Below are 19,634 nucleotides of genomic sequence, written 5' to 3' on the forward strand. Positions count from 1 at the left end.
GAGCAGGCCTAGCCTGTTGGGCTTTGGACCCTAACCCTAATTTTCCAGCCCACATCCTTCTCTCCAGCCCACAGATGCTTGCTGCCGCTATTACAGCCCATGACTTCTTTGCCCAGTAACTAACAATCTCCCATTGGATTTGAGACCCGCTCCACAGGTGAAAGTTCCATGCCTAGTACCATACTCCTGTCAAAAGCCCGCAGCTGGGGAAGTCATGGGCTCTAGGGTAGAAGCTACTATTGTTACTTTGCTAAACGGTCATGTTCTCAAAGTGCCTCCTAAATTCTTGAGTTCACACCAATCAACCTGGGCTGCTCTCAGACTTAGTCAGAGAATCCTCATTTTATAATAGGCAGGAGTCAGTGGACAGATGGACTCAAGACCTCCCTCCCCCTTCCCTGGTGCACTGACGGCAATGGAACATTTCTAGGGAGAGAGACTCGTTCTGTTTCAAGGATGTAGCCTCTGACAGGATTCTAATATGACAGTGTGCGGCCCCACACCCATGCACATATGAGAATTCTAGCTCATGAAGTTGAGAGGGGAACGTGTTGGGGGAGAAACAGAGTTGGAGTGGGGAAATGAAAGTTAGATATAGTCCTCTTTCGTTTTACACATGTATGAAATTCTCAAAAATAAACTAAGAGTTCTCATTAATGTATATACCACAAGCCAGAATGCTGCATCCAGTGTATGCTAGCACATTATATAGATTGGGATACTGAGTCTCAAAAAAAAAAAAAGTCTACATACCGTAGAAGCTAAGAGTATTCTGCTCACTTTTCTTGGCTTTCTCATTTATATCCAGTCCCCAAAACCACCTGTCTTTTACAGATTCCATTTTTTTGTTTGTTTGTTTGTTTTTGGTTTTGGTTTTGTTTTTTTTTGGTTTGTTTTTTTTTTTTTTGTTTTTTTTTTTTTTTTTTTTTTTTTTTGGTTTTTTGCTGTTGTTGTTCTTTCGAGACAGGATTTCTATGTATAGCCTTGGCTGTCCTGGACAGTAGACAAAGCTGGCCTCAAACTCACAACGATCCACCTGCCTCTGCCTCCTGAGTGCTGGGATTAAAGGTGTGCGCCACCAGCATTTTCTGAGACCACACACACCACACCACACATACACACACACACCACACACACACACACACACACACACACACACCCTGTTGGACCTACAGGTGGCCCCGCCTCCTCCCCTGCCAATCAACCGTTCCTCGCGCCTGCGCGGAGCGCGCCTGGGCTGCGGTGGGCGGTTAGGACAGGCGAGCCCCTTCTCTCACTGGCCTGCCGGCTATGACGATCACCTACAGCTGCGTTGCTAATGGCCGAGCGGTCCTGGCGGAGCTGGCCTTGACCGGCGGCTCGTATCAGGTACCTGCGGGTCGCGCCTCAGCATCAGAGGGTTCGGCTCCTCGAGGCTGGCGCCCGCCGGGCCTCGCCTCAAGGCGCCGGGTGACCTCGGAGGACTCCGGGAGGCCCCGCCCCCTTCAGAAGCTCGGCCTCGTAGGCGGGAGCCACGCGTGCGCCGCCCAGGGGTTAGGAGTGGTACTGCACGCGGGGATTTCTAGCCATCACCCACTTGATAGTCCTTTTACTAGAGTTTCTCTGCCCAGAAGTGACTTGCACACACTAAGTGAACATATAGTAGTTGCAAAACCGCGGAGTAAAGAAAGTGGGGTCCACCTGACAGCGCAGCTTGGAATCTCAGCCCTCAGGGCGGGAGGGCCACGGACCACAGAGACACTGTCTCAAAAAAGTGAGAGCGCTTCCTCAGAATATTGGATATGGGAGGCCCTGAGTTCTGTACCCAGCGCGCGCGCGTGCACACACACACACACACTTCCCACCCCTAAAACTTGTCAGATGCCATCTATATTGTATCTGGACCTTAGATTCACACAGTTATTCCAGAGAGTAAAGTGTTTCACCAGAGTACAGAGAAACTACTCCTACCTAGCCTAGCACAGGAAAGGGAAGTGAAGACACCGGAAAGAGAACCGGCACGGTATTTAGAGATTCCCAAGAACCTCGTTGTGGCTAGAGCCCAGGGTCTCTGTGTAGGGGTTGGAGATGAAGCCAGGAAACTGACCAGAGAATAATAAATTGTCGCGCGAAGGGGGTGAGAAGGGGGGGGGGCAGAGGGCGGGTGCCCTAGTAGGCTGAAGAGCAATTAAAGATGTACAAATGGAAGTAAAGGCAGAGATGGGTTGGAAGAGAAACAACCAGTTAAGATGATTTGGTTACAGTTTATAAATAAACCCTAAGGCTCTGGGCAAGGCAGTCGTGGCTCAGGGGTCACAGAGCATCAGATCCAGAAGAACTTAGTAAAATGCCTGCCCCCCGCCCCCAGCATTGGTGCCTGGCTGAGTATGTGAAATCATGGGTGTGACTGGGCTTAGGAAGGTTCTCGTAGCTGTTTTCTCTGGTGGCGTTAAAGAGCAGAGAACATACATAGAAAGGCGATACAGAAAGAAGGGTGCGTTCCATACTGAATTGTGTTGCTTGTTAAAAATTCAACGCCTTTTACATGGTTGGTTGGTTGATTGGTTGGGTTTTTGCCTTATTTCTGAAAGCCCGAATATGCCCAGTAGGTCATGAGTGTGTCAGCCTAGGACACAGAAGGCCCATCTGGCAGCTCAATAGGAGAACCGTGTAAGGTTGCCCAGGAAGTGTACAGTGACAAAAAACAAAGGTGAAAGCAGAGATCCCTGCTTGAGAGGAGAGTGACGAGGTGGCCTACCGTGGAGGAGGATGACCGTCGGCGTTCTGTGGGACCTCTGGAGGAAGTCGTAGAGGGGGTCGAAGCCAGAATGCTTTGGGCCAACCGAGTGGGAAGTGAGGAAGTTAGGATGGTGAAAAGGAACCATCCCCTCTGAAATGTAAATAGAACACGAGGAAGAGTGGGCGCTCTAAGAAGCATGCCCCCCAGGAAGGGCCCTTGTTTGTTATGTGGCAACATTCCCATGGGTGTTACTCTTATGGGAAGAATATGTATAAGACAGGTATATTATGAGCAAGGCACACAGGACACAAAGAGCCAGCAAGAGAGGTGTGAGGCTGGGTGGAGCCCACCGGCTTGCTTGGAGGGGGGCTGGGAGTGCGAGCAATGGTTCGGCCTCTTTCTGGTGTTCTTCTCTTTGCCTGTCCCTTGCACGGTGGGATTCTTACTGGCTCGGTCCACTTCCAAAGTTCCCTCCCTTCAGAGGCCTAGTAACAGACGTCCAAACAACACTCAATTACGTCCCTACCGGTTTTCCCTCAGATGCTTCCGATCTTGTTGAGTTTCCCTGTCGAGACACTCGAGCTGGACACTGGGGGTGTCACCCTCCATCTTCTTTCCTTTACACATCTGTTCATCCATTACATGTGTGTTCTAGCTCCTGGTCATACCTTGACCTCATCTCTCTTTCTGAACCATATTTTCTTTTTTGAAATCACATGCAATTTTATTTTATTTTTTAATATTTTTATTATTTAATTAATTTATTTAGATTACAACTCAATTGTTAATCCCCTCACTTGTATCCTCCCATTCCTCCCTCCCTCCCGCTTTCATCCTATTCCCCTCCCCTAGGTCTACACACTTCAGCCTTAATTACTTCTCACCAAGCCTACAGAAGTGCCTTCTGAGGTGTCTTCCTCAAAGACTGCTTCTGCACTGCTGCTCAGGCGAGTCATTCCCCTGGGTACCTGCAAGTGCCACCATCCCGCTCACCACATTCTCTGGCCTCCTGTGTGCATGGGCTTTACCACACCTCTCTCCTTCCTTTATGCACTTGGCCCTGCCCTCTGCTACCTTGAATTTCACTTTATACTCTCTCACCAGCAACCCCCAAGGTCGCCTCAGTACTTCTTGGCCCTCTACCTGGAAACCAGTTTTCTTCACTTTGAGACTTTTCTCAGTTTTTCCTGGACTCTATGCCTAAGCTAACCAGCATCTCTCTACCAAAAGGCTTAGCCACACTAAACTGGAATCCTCTTTCTCTTGCCTGTCTCTGCCGTCAAATTTCAGGACAGGAATGCTTCAACTCTGTCTCCAGTCAAATGCAAAGCCTAAGACACTGTAAATCCTCAACACACTTTGTTAAGTGGGAAAGAAGTCGAAGGTTGTCAGAAGTCAAATGGCCTCTCCTTTGTAGCACATAGAAGGTAAGAAGACAGAACAGGGAGCAATCTGCAATCCAGGAGTGGATTTCAGGTGCAGACTTCCTGCTGTGCAGAGAGCTAACCACAAAGGCACAAAGTACAGCACAGAGCTAAGGGACTAAGGTTAGGATTAAAAGAAAAGAAATGGCTGCAATATCATGGCTTCCCACAGTGCCAAAGATATTCATATCCCCCCCACACACACACACACAGACACACACTTTTTATTTGAAAAAAAATAGTACCAAACTTTATCACAAGAGCCAGTCAGCTGGTCCAGGGTTCCAAGGTTAGACTGAATTCTGGAAGCCACCTCTTCACTGTCTTCACCCAAAGGGAACAGAGTCTGAGAAGTCAGTGGGCCTGCAGCGTATGAATTTCAGAAATACAAGAGCCCACTTTGTTACATACGCTGTCTCATGTTGTCCTTTGTTTTCAGTCTTGCTGTGGTATCATAGTTTATATTATGCAAAAGAAACACTGGGGGGGGGAAGCTATAGAAGTGTGTTTCATTACTAATAGTGAAACAATAAAAAAAAAGTTATATCCCTTTAATTTTTCAAGCGTCTTAGGAAATTCTATCCTAGAAACTGTCTCCTTGACATTTCAGGCAGTAGCAATTACTTTCTACCACTAATAGGCTTTACTTGGCCATAAAAGTTTCTATTTTAGTTAGTTTGTGAAGAATGAAAACGTTAATGAGGAGTGTGGCTAGCTAAGGCTTCTTAGGTAACTTTCAGATTCTGTTCATGCTTCTACAGCAAAATGCTGGGATTCCACCCAATGGACTATAAGGTATTCTGCATAATTATAACATCTTACATTTTCCCCTAAGGAATTGCCCTTATAAGGAATATGTGGGTACAAGAGTTTTGGGCAAATGTTAGTTTTTGAAAGAGATGAGTTGGACTGGTGAGATGGCTCAGTGGGTAATGGCACTTGCTACCAAGCCTAATGACCTGAGTTAGACCTCAGAACCTGGAGCCCACGTAAAGGTAGAAGGAGAGAACCAACTCTCAAAAGGAGTCCTCTCCACTCCACATGAGAGCCAGCCACAGGTAGTAAACACTGTTTAACAATCATGGGTAAGAGCTTGCTAAATGTACTCAGAGAATAAAAGATGCATGTGCTAATCCGTTATGTACTTTGGAGCCGATGAGATGGCTCGATGGGTAAAAGTACTTGCTGTGTGCGTGCAAGGACCTGAGCTCACAGCTCCAGAATGCAAGTAAAAGCCACATGCACAGCTTGAGAGCATCTGTAATCGTAGCTCGCCTGTGCAGAGATAGGTCACAGAGGCAGGAGAATCCCCAGAAACATGTGTGTCTGACGCATATGCTGCAGTATTCACATACACACAAATGCAGGCATATACATACAACTTATTGTGCATGCGTGTGTGTGTGTGCGCGCGTGAGTGCATACGTTCACACATGCATGTGTGAATGTATGTATGAAAGGTGTGTGCTCACTTCTGTGCCTGCAAAGGCCAGAGAGAAGCATCAAAATGTCTTACCTATCGCTCTACCTTATTCTTTTTGAGGCAAGGTCTCTCCCTGAACTTGGAGTTTGCACTTTTTGTTTTCAGCCAGGCTGGCACTCAGCAAGCTGTAGGCATCTCTCTTCCTCTCTTTTTACTCCCCACACCCTATGTAGGCATGCCTGGGGCCATTCCCGGCTTCTTACACGAGTGCTGGGATCTGAGCTGAGCCTCATGTTTGCATGAGTGATCTTGACTGTTGAGATCTCTCTCTAGCGCCAAGACATTTTACATACAGTTTTATGAGATAGCTGATATAGAAAAGATACTTGCGGGCCTGGGGGTTTAGCTCAGTGGCAGAGTGCTTGCCTACTCCCTGGGTTCAGTCCTCGGCCCTGGAAAGAAAAAAGAAAGAAGATACTTGATTGGCTGTTGCTTCCCAGCCTTAAAGCCATACATGAGATCTGACTGTAAAGATAAAAGTCATCTAATGCAGGCTATCTCTGCATGCTTACATGTGTATAGATAATGTGTTTTCCTTTAACTCATAAAATATTTTATGCCATTTTGCCTCTTATCACACATGAGTCATAGTAATTAACTCTCTTAGGGAAAGGGTTTTCCTTAATAAACTAGTCAGACGTTGGTAAATACAGGAGGAGAACACTGGGGAGACACTGCAGTGTTCTACAAAATAAACGCTGAGGTTTTTTTCCTAGGAAGCGGCGGCAAAGGTGCTTAGACAAGTGCTCCTGAAAGCTGAACCGACAACCATAATACGAATAGGAAGGTAAGGTGTGCTCCATCATGAGTCCTCGCGTGGTAACTCTGATCCTAGCTAATAAGCCTGGTGACGACATGGGGAGAAGAACAGTCATTGCACACACTGTTGGCTGGCCTCACGGGAAGGAGGGTTTGTGTATGCAAAAGTATAAAACCATGCGTGGAAACGGCGTTTGTAGAATTCAGTATAATGGCTCCCTGTGCAGAGGGAAGAGAGGAGCGTGTAGCTGAAGAAGGGTATGAAGGGGACATCACTGTATCTACAGCGTCCTCACTGGGCGGTGGGGCTAAAACCATGCTCTGTTATTCTCCATGGTTTTTGGTATACCTAAATATTTCATTCATCAGAGTTAAAAAAAACTTTTGAGGCATATTTAGTAATAGCAATAAAAGTAGCTATTGCAGTTAAATTTTACTTGGGATATTACATATATTCTAAACCAGTATTGAAACACCACTAAATTAACATGTGGTGAATCAATACCATGCTTGCTGTCATTGTTGTTTGAGACAGGGTAGCCCAGACTAGCCTCCAACTCATGGCAATCGTCCTGCCTCAGTGCTAGGATGACTGGTGTAGGCCACTATACTTGGCCAGTCTTATTTTTTTTTTTAATGATTTTATTTTAACCTTTCAAAAAAGTAAAATAGTTACAAATCCAGGCCAGGTGGTGCATGTGGCCCCAGCTACTTGGGAGTTACAGACCGATGTGAGAAACTTAGCGAAATCTATGTCAAAGGAAATAAAAACAAAAGCATATAGCTTTTGAAATATTGTAAGGAACTTCTCCCAGTAGTAACCTAAAAAGCAGTACCATGCCAGCCACCTGAAATCTCCCACCACGTGACTGGATCCTGGCACCACTTACTCCCCTCCCGAACATCAGCCACCATTTCTGCTTCTCTCAGAGTCAGTTTCTTCATTGCCCCTGTACCTGAAAGTGCATCTTCAGTGACAGACCAGCGCTGCCTGTCTCCAGTTTCATTTCTCTTAGGCTTCCTCACACCTGCGCTCTGTCCATCCTGCAGATTATTGTTAGAGATAGTTCCCTATAGTCTAAGTTTGCCGACTGCTCGAGCATGGATCACCAAGCTCCAAGGAGCTGGATTGAGGCTGAATTCCCTGCAAGACTGTTGGTGTTTGGTGGTATTGGTTTCTGGTTACAGGGCGTGTGAGATGGTTGCAGCCAAGCATACTCGGCTCCTAGTGCCTACAGCCTTCCGCATCTTTGACTTCTTCTGTATCCACATCCGGTCTAGCTGCAAACTGTGTGCTTCTCCCTTCCTGAGAGCAAGCAACCACCATCATCGTTCTCTGCTGCTCTGTACCGTCGCATTCCTCATTTGTTCTATTTCTGATGATGGTGTTTTTAAAAAGCCTTCACTGAACAACTGCCTCATGTATGCAGAACAGCATGTGCTTCCAAAGTGAAGTGCACAAAACACGTTTCCTTCCAGGCACTATTTCATTCCTATTTGTCCATACTGTCTTTCTCCCTGTAGGTAGACAAGCACTTTGAACAAGGTTGGGATTTATAATTTGTTTTTTTTTTTTGTCTTTCTTATTTGTATCCTATAAGGCATGCTTTTTTAAAAATACATAATGTAACAAATACAGACATTCATAGTTCTCTCATTGTAGCATGAGGGAAGTGGGAGACTTTAACGTGCCTTTGTCGGTTCACATATATCCTAGATACCGAGTGTTTGCATTTTTAAATGTTAAAAATAGCCTCCAGGTGTTATTAATAATGTTCTTAGCATAAATTTAAAACATCTCTCTTTTTCACATCAGGTCTCAGGATACTTAAAAGCACGCTCTGAAGTAGACTGGTAGAAGTAGCATTCTTTTTCAGCACATTCTTCCAAGATCATCAAACATACGTAGATATGGTAGCTTACGCTGAAAGCGCAGCTCGGGAAGAGGAGAGCAGGGGTATGGAGAATTAGGGCCATCCTGGCCTGCACATTCTAGTCCTGCCATCTGGTTTTTAACTTCTCAGTCTCACTGTGACAAGTGTCTTTCTCCTCTCCTTAGCTTTTCCTGTCCTCTTGACTACTTGGCATTAAGAGTTCACAGGTTAAAGTTCTATTCTCTCACACTGGAAAGGCAAGAAGTGCAAAATTAACTATGTCTACCCAAAAAGGTATGGAGAGTAAAAGTCAATGGGCATGCTATTCCTACTTGGTCAGATTATCAACTCAGACTTGTTATTTCACTTTGGTTTAAAAAAAAAAAAATTTCAAGTCATTGTAAAAGATATAATCATATATTCACATTTCCCTTTTAATGTAATTTCTTTACATTGATGCAACTTTGCATATATATTTAAACCCTACACATTTTTGACTTAACATAGTCTAGTTTTTGAAACACGTGAAAGCTCCCCTAGCTACTGTGTGGTGCTGCACATCTGCAACCACAGTGCCTGGGAGGCCAAGGCAGGAGGCCTGCTATGAGTTCGATGCTAGCCTGAGCCACAAAGCAAGGCCCTGACTTGAAAACCAAACAAATTACCTGTATTTCCAGGTATGATGGTATGTGCTGTAACCCAAGCACTCAGGAAGCAGTGCTGTCAAAAGTCTGAGGCTAACCTAAGATGGCCAGTAAGTGGAAAGTCAGCCTGGGCTATGTAGTGAAATTATGTCTCAAAAAAATAGTTACATATAAACTGCTTGTAAATGGAAGACAAGTAATTCAGTGTGGAGGTACTTAATTTCTTCAATATTATAAATAAATGCATTCTTTTCAAAGCTATGTCTACCATACTCTCTTTATTGATGGAATCACTTATTTGTGTGCTACAGACAGTGGCTTGGATACTATGGCACCATCTGCATTTCTTAAAAAAGTAAGTAACTGTTTCTACTGCTGTGCTGACAGTTTAAGCTACTGAAGTTACAAGGTCTCTGCCCTACAGTTCATTAGTAATGGTGTCACTCACTCCCCTCCCACCCATTTGCGGAGCCCTCACTGACCTCAGAGACTCCTAACCCCATGCTTCATCTGTCTCCTGGTTCCATACTGTCCCCAACTCTGATGTGGGGTCTACAAAGACCCGCCACTGAATTCTATTAGAACCTCTCCTTATATTCTTTTTCTTTTTAAACTTAAGAGATTAAACTACAGCTGTGTGGCGGGGGCGCACACCTGTAATCCCAGCACCGGGGAGGAAGAGGCAGGTGGATCTCTGTGAGTTTGAGGCCAACCTGGTCAACAAAGTGAGTCCAAGACAGTCAGGACTACCCAGAGAAACCCTGTCTCAAAAAAAAAAAAAGAAAGAAAAGAAAAGAAAAAGAAAGGAAGGAAGGAAATTAAACTACAGTAGCACATACATACACTTTACAAGTAACTATATGTGTAGAGAGGTCAGTGACAAAAAAATTTTAAAACAATATTCTAGAGACACTTCTGCTATATTATATAAATCAGTAAAAGCGCTAATGAAAATAAATATTATTTTTATATTTTTTATTCGTATTTCAATCATATTCACGTCCCACATCCTCCAGCCTCTCCTGCATCCCCCAGCACATTCCCACAAGAAATATTGTTTTTAAATGAAGATGTAGTATCTCTAGGGAACAGAGTTGCCAGCAAGTATAAACTGGTGGAGTGAACTGTTTACAGTTCTGAGAGGTCAATTGCAGTAGATATCACCTGTTGCTCCAAATCTGCTCTCAGCCAATAGGTGGTTTCAGAAAAGGCCGTCTAAAGACTACTAGAGCTAAGCCATTGTCCTGGAAATGTCTATGGTAGCTTCTTATTTTTATTTTTATTCATTTTTTATTTTATGTGTGTCAATCTTTTGCCTGCATGTATTCAAGTGCACCACATGTGTGCAGTCCCAGTGGAGTTCAGAAGAGGGCGCCAGATCACCTAGAACTGTAACTACAGATGGTTGTGAGCCTCCGTGTAGGTGCTAGGAACTGACCCTGGATCTTCTGCAAGAGCAGCAAGTGCTCTTGCCTGCTGAGCCATCTCTCCAATCCCTGTTTCTTATTCTTAAAAGTAAATGTTCCTGATCTTCAAATTTATAAATTTACAGATATGTAACTAAGATAAATATTTTAATAAGAACATTGTCTCCATTAGTTCTACTACAGTCACTGGTAGTTATTGCCCCATCACATTTGTGAATCAAGCACATGCTTCATCTGTTCAGAGCACATATAACATTGACACAGCTCCCACTCTTACTATCTATAAAGTCATATGGCACAGCCTAAGTCTTGTCATCCTCTCTGATTCGCAATTGCTAGAGTTCAGAGAGTAAAGCATTTTAGTCATTTTATTTAACATAACCTATTTTTTCCTGTCTGCCCAAGTTTACCACCCTTCTGAAAACCAGGTGACACAAAACTGCTAACCAGGTCATTTTACTGATACTTGGGGATTTAACACCAACTCCAGACAATTGTTGGGATTCTTTTTGAGGTGTTGGAGTACCTTATTACTAACATGTGATAGAAAGGCAAGGCACTCAGCATTGTTCTGTAATTTCTGAATATTTTGAAGACAAGGGCAGGAGAGGAAAAAATGAGAGCTCAATTTAGAAAATGCCACGGGAGTCTGCTTCCCCTGTTCTCACTCTGTGTCCTTGGATGTACCAGTGGAAGAAGACAATGCCTGCAGTCATGCTATATGACTCTCTGGTTTGTGCTAGAGCCCTGGATAGGCCAATGTCACATATAGTGTTCATAATTACCATGTCTTAAAGCAGAAAGGATGCCCTGCCACCAAAAGGCCAGCAGTGTTTCAAGCTTATGCCATGTTTTACTTCAAATGAACATTTACTCTGTTGTTCACTTGGAATTAACCATAGAGGTTTTATATTTCCATTAATTTCCCCAGGTTAGTGACATTTGTACAAGAATTCCTTTGATGTCACAAGAACATTTTTTTCCTTCAAATGCACTTGCTACAGATTTTCAACAAATACTAGCACAGAACATGGTATGTACCTCAACTTGTATCCTAAGCTCACCGACGCTACCAAGAGTTGGTCATAAGAGGGGGAGGGAGGGATGAGAACTGTGTGTGTGAATTGCTAAGGTCCACTCTGGAGATGTCCACAGGACAGCAGAAAATAGGTGTGGCATGCTGCTGGGTCACTCACACTCTCACATCCAGCCATTTCGCGACGAGAGAGTAAATACAAATGTGCGTATTTGTTTGTTTTAGTTTAAAAGTAAAAGGATAAACCAAAAATTCTTAAATGGCTCCCTGTATGGGATTGGTAAAAACAAGGAAGGGTTGAGCTGTCAGATGAGAAAGTAGGCATGTCTGTATAAAACCTGTGTTGAAAACTTGACTTTTAAACCACGTAAATGTTTTATATGATTATAAAATACTATTAAATTAAAATTTTAGTCCTTGTTGGGTGAAATAAGATGTCACTAAAGGGCAAATACTCTGTAATTTCATTTCCATGAGGTGCTAAGAACAATCAGATTGCTTGAGATGGAAAGTGAGGTGTCTGCAAAGGATGGGAAAGGGGGCAGTGAGCAGTTGATAGTGATGTACATGTTCAATTTGTGTGTCCAGTTCATAAAAATGAGAGCTCTGCATGGATGGTGATGTCCATTACATAGCAATGACGTGCATGAATGCCACCAGACTGCACACTTGACATTGTCACAATGTGTCAAATGATAATGAAACAGGCATTTGATTGTCCATTTCTAGTGGGATTACAGCCTAGTGAAAACGACCTGAAAAATACATTTTAAGACATTTGTTTCCAAGAATCACACTGTTGCTAATAATACTGGTATTGCTATTCTGAAACTGGTTTATATAGATATGTTAATTTGGTTAAGAGTCAAGATTCTTAGCTGTAAATATTCTTAGTTATAAAGAGAAAAATCAAAGAAATTCAGTGACATCTTCTCCCAAGTCTCCAAAGAACAGGAACTTTAAGTCTGTACCTATCCACTTAAAGAACTGAGGAAGAGTGACCAAGTCAGCAGAGGGAAGGACATAAGTGGTGAGATTACAGTGTAATGTCCTCCTCTGAATGCCATCAGGCCTGATTCCAGGTATAGAACATAAAACATATAACCTAGAGCATGTTGTCATACCTGAAACAATGAGGCTATCAAAAGCAGCGGGCACAGCCAAAGGACAGAGGCCAACCTGAAGAACCAACTGCCACTGGCCAGTGATGGAATAATTCATGCATCAAAGACAATATAAATATGTTGGATTCCATGATTCCTAGGTGACATCAAAGTGGGAAACTCTCGCCGTTCAGCCTTGGAAGACAGTAGAGCCATGCTGTGTCCCGTTGCTCTGAAAGCTTAAATGAAAGGAAAGGGTCAAGCACTCACTTTGACTTCCCATGTGAGCTCTACCGCAAAGGAAGCCAATAGTCGATGATGAAAAGTTCTATATATTTTCCTTGTGGTTTTGGTGAGGAGGAGTTTGTTTGCTTTGTTTAGTTTGGGACAGGGTCTTAGTCCGTAGCCCAGGCTGTCCTCAGACTTGTGGCAGGCACTGTTCTTGCTTCAACCTCCTAAGTGCTGAGACTATACTCACGAGCCAACATGTCCAGCTAAATTAGCTATGATACATTTTTCTTTATGGATTTCTTCCAGCTAATTATGATGAACTGGTGATACTATTTTTAAAGTTATCAAAAAAAATAATGGACATAGATTATTACCACCACTAACTGCTGTGTTTCCCCAGCCATAACTGAGAAATCACAAACAGTTGTGGCTTCTCTGGGAAGAAGAGTGTGTTTTTCCTTAAGGCTGTGGCTCCTGTTGGGTAGACTGATCCAGCAGACGGTCACACCCCCAGGAGTATATGAGCCACACAAACTGGACTAGGTGTGTTACAAAATAAAGAACATGAAAGTTGGCTGACTACAGAGGTAGGAGTTAGGTATGAGAGGTGTAGAGTGTGAATATGATCAAAATATATTGTATGGACTTCTCAAAGAATTAATAAAAATATCCTGCTTAAAAATAAATACATGGGCTAGAAAGATGGCTCAGTGGTTTAGAGCACCACCTGCTCTTCTGGAGGTCCTGAGTTCAATTCTCAGCAACCACATGGTGGCTCACAACCACCTATAGTGTGATCTGATGCCCTCTTCTGCAGATAAAATGCTCATGTACAATAAATAATAAATAAATAAATCTTTAAAATAAATAAATAAATACATGATCAGAAATAGATAAGAAGCTGATTTGGAACCTAATAGTTAATAGGCCTGAAACACCTAACCCCACTAATTTATCTTTTTCTTTTTAAGATTTATTTATTTTACATGAGTGCTCTGCCTGCGTGTATACCTGCATGCCAAAAAAGGGCATCAGATCACATTGTAGATGGTTGTGAGCCACCATGTGGTTGCTGGGAATTGAACTCAGGACCTCTGGAAGAATAGACAATGCTCTTAACCTCTGAGCCATCTCTTCAACCCCCTTCTTTTGCTTTTTAAAGAAGATTTTATTTGATTTTTTATGATATGTGTCTGTGCCTGTGAATGTACATGAGTGCAGTGCCCATGGGGACCAGAAGAGGGCACTGAATCCCGTAGAGCTGGAGTTGGAGGTAGTCGTGAGCTGCAGGATGTAGCTGCAGAGATCAAGCCTGACATCCACTGCCAGCTCAACAGCAAGCACGAGCCCAAACCCTGAACCATCTCTGCAGACCCCTCAGTTTTTACACAAGTGGAACAAATAACAAATGTTTTCTAGTTTTAGTAAATGCTGCCAAATTAGGTGCCTCACCGGTTCTTCCTAAGCTTAAAATGAGAGAACATTACCAATCTGCCTTCGGATGGGCACAGAAGTACAGAGCACACATCTGAACCTTGCTACTCAGAAACATCAGACCTGAATCTGAACCAACTGCTGTCTGTAACTCCAGTTCCCTGGAAATAGAGAGGTCGCCATGTCCTACTAAGTAACATGCATGAGACTGGTCAACAAGTCAAAATGGAATACCTATGACAGATTGCAAGGCAGGAAAAGACAAAAAAGACTGTAGCCTAAATGAAACTGAAGTGACGTCTCCATCAAATCCAACATGGACCCTTTAGATGCTGGTATCAGAAGAAAAGAACTCTGGTTTGCTTTTGATAAATTTGTCTGAAAACTAGATATTTGGAAAAATAATAATGGATGTTTTAGATAATAATGATACTGTGCTTTGTTTTCTAAAAAAAAAAAAAATGAGACCGTATCTTATAGAAAGTAAAAGTAAAGGCTTCGCAGGTTGAAATAGTGGAATGACTGGGACTGGATTTAAAACAGTAAGCTTAAAAAATAAAATAAAAGAATAATAAAAAATAAAAAAAAAACAGTAAGCTTGGGGAAGGTAGTAGCAGAGGTAAGACAAGTTTGGTCACATGCATGTGCTGGTGAAACCACAAGATGGCTACAAAAATTATTTATTTATTTATTTATTATCATTTATACAATGTTCTGCCTGCACATGTACCTGCAGGCCAGAAGAGGGCATCAGATCACATTATAGATGGTTGTGAGCCACCATGTGGTTGCTGGGAATTGAGGACCTCTGGAGGAGTAGTTAGTGCCCTTAACCTGTGAGCCATCTCTCCAGCCCTACAAAAAATTTTTTTCACTTTTTTGTTTCAGTTTTCAAATGGCCAGTTTTGCACTTCTAGGCCCTGGGTCACCCTTTAAAAGATCTTCTCTACTCGTTTTTAAATATATTTGTCAATTCTTTGAATAATTCACTGTCTTTTGATCATATTCCTCTGCCACTCCTGCCCATAACTCCTCTCTAATTAGCCTCCACCACCCTCGACTTCACCCTTAACTTCACCCTAGCTTTGCCCTGCCCTCGTGTCCTCTGATTTTTTTTTCTCATTCTTTTTTATAAAAAGTATTATAGTTTTGTCTTGTGGGCATTTTGATTTCATATTTTTAACAGCTATTCTTGTGTAGCTACCCTGTCCAATGCCCCACTCACAATTGCTTCCCAACACTGTAGTGGGGGGGGGGGGTCATAGCCAGTGCATGAATGCAGGAAAGAAAATAGGAGATATGCAAACTGGGAATAAGATCTAAAATGTTTGAGGATGACATGGTTGTATAAGAAATAATCAAAAAGAGTTGGCCAGGACATTCTGGGACCTAAAAAGCATGTATAGCAAAGTTACAAAATGCTATAAAGTCAGCCAGCAACAAACGAGTGGAGTTTAAAATTAAGAACAATAGTATTTACATTTTCACCCAAAAATAAAATACTTCTATAAAATTTAGCAAATTAAGTGTAAAAATCCCTATACAAAAAAAGGAAAGAATTTTAACAACTACATGGGCATTTTACCTTATCTTATTTTAAAAAACCAAAAGCAGAAAACAAACAAACAAACTAGAGGATCCAATACCCTCTTCTGGACTTCACAAGTATTGCATCAGCTTGGCCCTGGAAACCTGACTCAAGGGATGAAGGAATGAACAAAGAACAGACACACAGAAAGAGGTACAAAAAAGCTAGGACCAGGTGGGCCATACTCTCTCTAATGGAGTGGCACCAACTATATAACAACCCAGAAGCTCAGTGTGGCTATAGCATATAGCACACGGAAGAGGGGTGAGCTAGTCTCAGTAGGAGGTGTCTGTAGGGGAGCAGTAGGAAGGAAAAACTTCAGTTGCTTTATCTTTGCACACAGTGGTCAACAACTTGCAAATGCTCACACTTGAACCAGAGGAAGACTTTGCCAATTCCCATGGTCTGAGGCATTCATTTGCTCCTTACACGTTCACTCACGGCTCCCTCTGCTCCCTGCACACAGGCACCTGCACACACTTGCACATAGTCTCCTGCAGGCACATACATACATGGAGCTTGCCTTTGCTACTTTGTGGGCTCTTATTTGTCTCACCCTTTATCCCCTCAGCTTTACAGCCTATCACTAGATAGAAGAGGAAGAAGGATAGAGGGAAAAGAGGGAGATACTTGAATCTAATTCTTTCTTTGTGTTTCTTCTTTGCTTGTAGTGGTAGTGGGTCTTTGCTACTTTGTGAGTTCTGCTTTTTCTCACCCTTTAACCCACCAGTTTCACCCCCTACCACTAGATAGGAGCAAAAAGATATAATTGAGAAAGAAAGACAGAAATCCTTGAATCTAATTTTTTCTTCTTCAAGCACAACTACTAACAATCTGCAGCCAATGCCCCTGAACAACCAACAACCACCAACTCTTCTTCTCAAAGTCCTAGCAGTTACAAACCCCCTGAAAAGTCCCAGAATTTCAAACATCACATAATCACAGAAACTATCTGCAGCTAGCAAGACCATACTTCTGGCTGAGCACAAGGCAAATCACAGTCAGCTGCTGTGGACAGTCCAAAGCAGCCCTATATCTTCACACCTGGCATTAAAAAGAAAACATACTCATAGCATTTATGTGGTTTTTAAAGAAACCAAAATTCTACAATTCTCACTACATTTCCCCATTTCTGTTTTAAGCCATTAACTGTGCCGGATGTAGCAGGAAATTATAAACAGAGACACTTTAAATGAACTGAATGCTTTTCAAGTCAGTGGGCAAGGTTTTCTGGAGGCTTCTACTGCTCAATTCTAATCTTCATAAGTTTAAATTTTATTATAATTTATTCAGATTACATCCCAATTGTTATCCCACTTGTATCTTCCTGTTCCCAAACTCCCTCCCTCTTCTGCCCTGTTCCCCTCCCCTAGGCCTCATAGCCTATCAGGTCTCATCTGGATAGCCTGCTTCCTCTTCCTCTATTCCAGCTGGGCCTCTCCACCAAAGGGAAGTGATCAGATATGGGGCACCAGAGCTCATGTCAGAGGCAGTCACCACTCCCAATACAAAGTTTTATGGTTTCCATCCTGATGTTAACACGTCCTTGCAGTATATAGTCCAATTTAATTCCACATTGTTTTTTTGGTTTTGTTTTGTTTTGTTTTTAATCTGTAAGCCAGCATCTCTCAGATGCTGTTGTTCCTTTCTCATTAACAATCAGATTTTTTTTTTTTTTTTTTTTTAACGATCAGAAATTTTAAAGTTAACAGAGCACTATTTAGTCTGTAACCTTGGGGCCTTTATTTTTCCTTTTTATTTCATAAGCATTTCCTTCAAGGTGCTATTAGATCTTTCTACAGCTGCTGGTTGTGTAGGATTGTGTGGCATATCCATAATGTACTTTATATTATAATATGTAAAGAATTGCTTCATCTTCCTGGAGACATAGGCAGGACATTGTCAGTCTTAATTTGTACCAGTATCGTCATAATAGACTTTACTTCCAGTAATGTGTAATTACAGAATTAGGCTGCTCAGAACTCAAAGTTAATTACCCAATGAAACTTTGAATATGTATCAGCAGTATAGTGTATAAACTATAGCTTTCCAAATTCTGCAAAATGAAACACATCCATCTGCCAGATTTCATTTCTTTTGTTACCTCTAGGGTTACTTCCAGCAGGCAATGGAGTTTAGTTGTACAAAGAACAAGTAGGACATCTTCTTACAGTTTTCATAGCTTCTTGCACACTGATAGGAATTTTTTTTCTTTAAGCCTTTACTGTTAACATTGTGTTTTTTTCATAACATTCTGAGGCTTCTAACACATTTCCTATTAATATTTGGTCAATTTTTCATTTCCTTGTGCCAATGGACCTGGTAAGCCTGTATGAATCTGAATATGGGTAATTTCTATTTTCTGATTGCCTGTTACAATGGCATAAATAACAAAGTTAATTCTGAATTATCAGGAATAAACTGAGCAGCTTCTATAGGCAAAAAAAAACTCTACATATTGAGAGTCAGTAACTATATTTTGAGATTCAGGAAAATCTAATAATGTCATAAGAATTGCATAGAGCTCTGATTTTTTTAAACTGAAGTATATGGGCTTTGAAATACTTCATTTTGTCTGACTTGTAGGCTGCCATACCCAACTTATTTGCATTAGTATAGAATGTAGGTACTTCAAGAATTGGCATTCCTTTACAATATGTGGGAGAATCCAGATAGTTCTTTTTACAACCTATAGACACTTGATTTTAGGATATTTACTGTTAATTTCTCCCAAATAGTTGCTACAAGCTCTTTGCCAATCTTCATTAATTACCCATAATGGCATAATTTCAGCATTAGTATAAAGTAGTATGATTTCTTCTGGGTTTGTTACTGACAAGTGACATAGTCTTACTTTACCTTTTATGATTAAATCAGAAACTTTTTCTATGTAAGTCATCACATTTTTTGTGTGCCAAGAACTCCATTCCATAATACTATCTTCCCTTTGCATAATGATCCCAGTAGGAGAATGAGTTGATGCCAAAATAACCAAAATATAATCAAGTTTTGGATCTATGCAATCCACATCTTGTAGTCTCTGTTCTATCAGAGGTAATTCTCTTTCTGCTTCAGCTGTTAACCATCTTGAACTGTTTGATTCTGAACCTCCTTGTAATATTTGAAACCGATTACTTAACTCTTGAGTTAATCCAATGGTAGGCCATGACTAATTAATATCTTCCATTAATTTTTGAAAATCATGAAGAGTTTGCTACTAATCTATTACCATCTGTACATTTTGCCATTGAATTTTTTTGTTGTCTTATTTTATAACCCAAATAGATAATAGACTCTCCTCTCTGTAGTTTTTCAGGAACAATCTGTAGCCCTCAGCATGGCAGAATTCTCTGCTCCCTTAAACATTTTCTCTAAAGTATATGCATCAGAATCAGCCAACATGTGGCCAGATAGTGTGGTAGGAGTTGCCCCCCATCCCCTCAGAGGTCTAGGGGAGGGGAATATGGCAGAAGAGGGAGGGGGTGGGAACAGGGAGATAAGAGTGAGGGGATAACCATCAGGTTGTAATGTGTGAATAAATTATACATAAAATGTTTTTTAAATGTAAAAAAAAAAAAGAATCGGCCAACAAAATATCATCCATGTAATGGTAAATAATGGATTGAGGAAATTGCCTAGTGGTTGTTGCACAAAATATTGACGTTAAGTTAGACTTTTTAACACTCCCTATGGAAGAACATTCCACTAATATCTTTTTACAGGTTGACATTATTATAAGTAGGTACTGTAAAAGCAGACATTTCCCTATCCTGCTCATGGAAGGGGGTAATAAAAAAGCAATCTTTTAAGCCAATTACAATCATGGGTCATGCCTTTGGTAATGATGAAGGCAAAGGTTCCAGGCTAACAGCACGATAATAGACCCATTGGTTGAATTTCTCTTTTCAACAC

At 41.9% G+C, this 19,634-nt stretch overlaps 1 protein-coding gene across 1 annotated transcript in view; it reads left to right on the plus strand.

The window, feature by feature from the left end:
• The first annotated feature begins 1,222 nt into the window (after positions 1-1,222).
• LOC127210968 (uncharacterized) overlaps positions 1,223-19,634 on the plus strand; it is a 37,344-nt gene continuing 18,932 nt past the window's right edge. Inside the window, exons 1-4 of the mRNA XM_051170764.1 lie at positions 1,223-1,368; positions 6,343-6,413; positions 9,162-9,258; positions 11,262-11,363. Of these exons, the coding sequence (XP_051026721.1) occupies positions 1,291-1,368; positions 6,343-6,413; positions 9,162-9,258; positions 11,262-11,363 (348 nt within the window). The 5' untranslated portion in view covers positions 1,223-1,290. The remainder of the gene's footprint in view (positions 1,369-6,342; positions 6,414-9,161; positions 9,259-11,261; positions 11,364-19,634) is intronic.

This window comes from Acomys russatus, chromosome 28, assembly GCF_903995435.1.
Source record: "Acomys russatus chromosome 28, mAcoRus1.1, whole genome shotgun sequence".
Taxonomy (NCBI): Eukaryota; Metazoa; Chordata; class Mammalia; order Rodentia; family Muridae; genus Acomys; species Acomys russatus.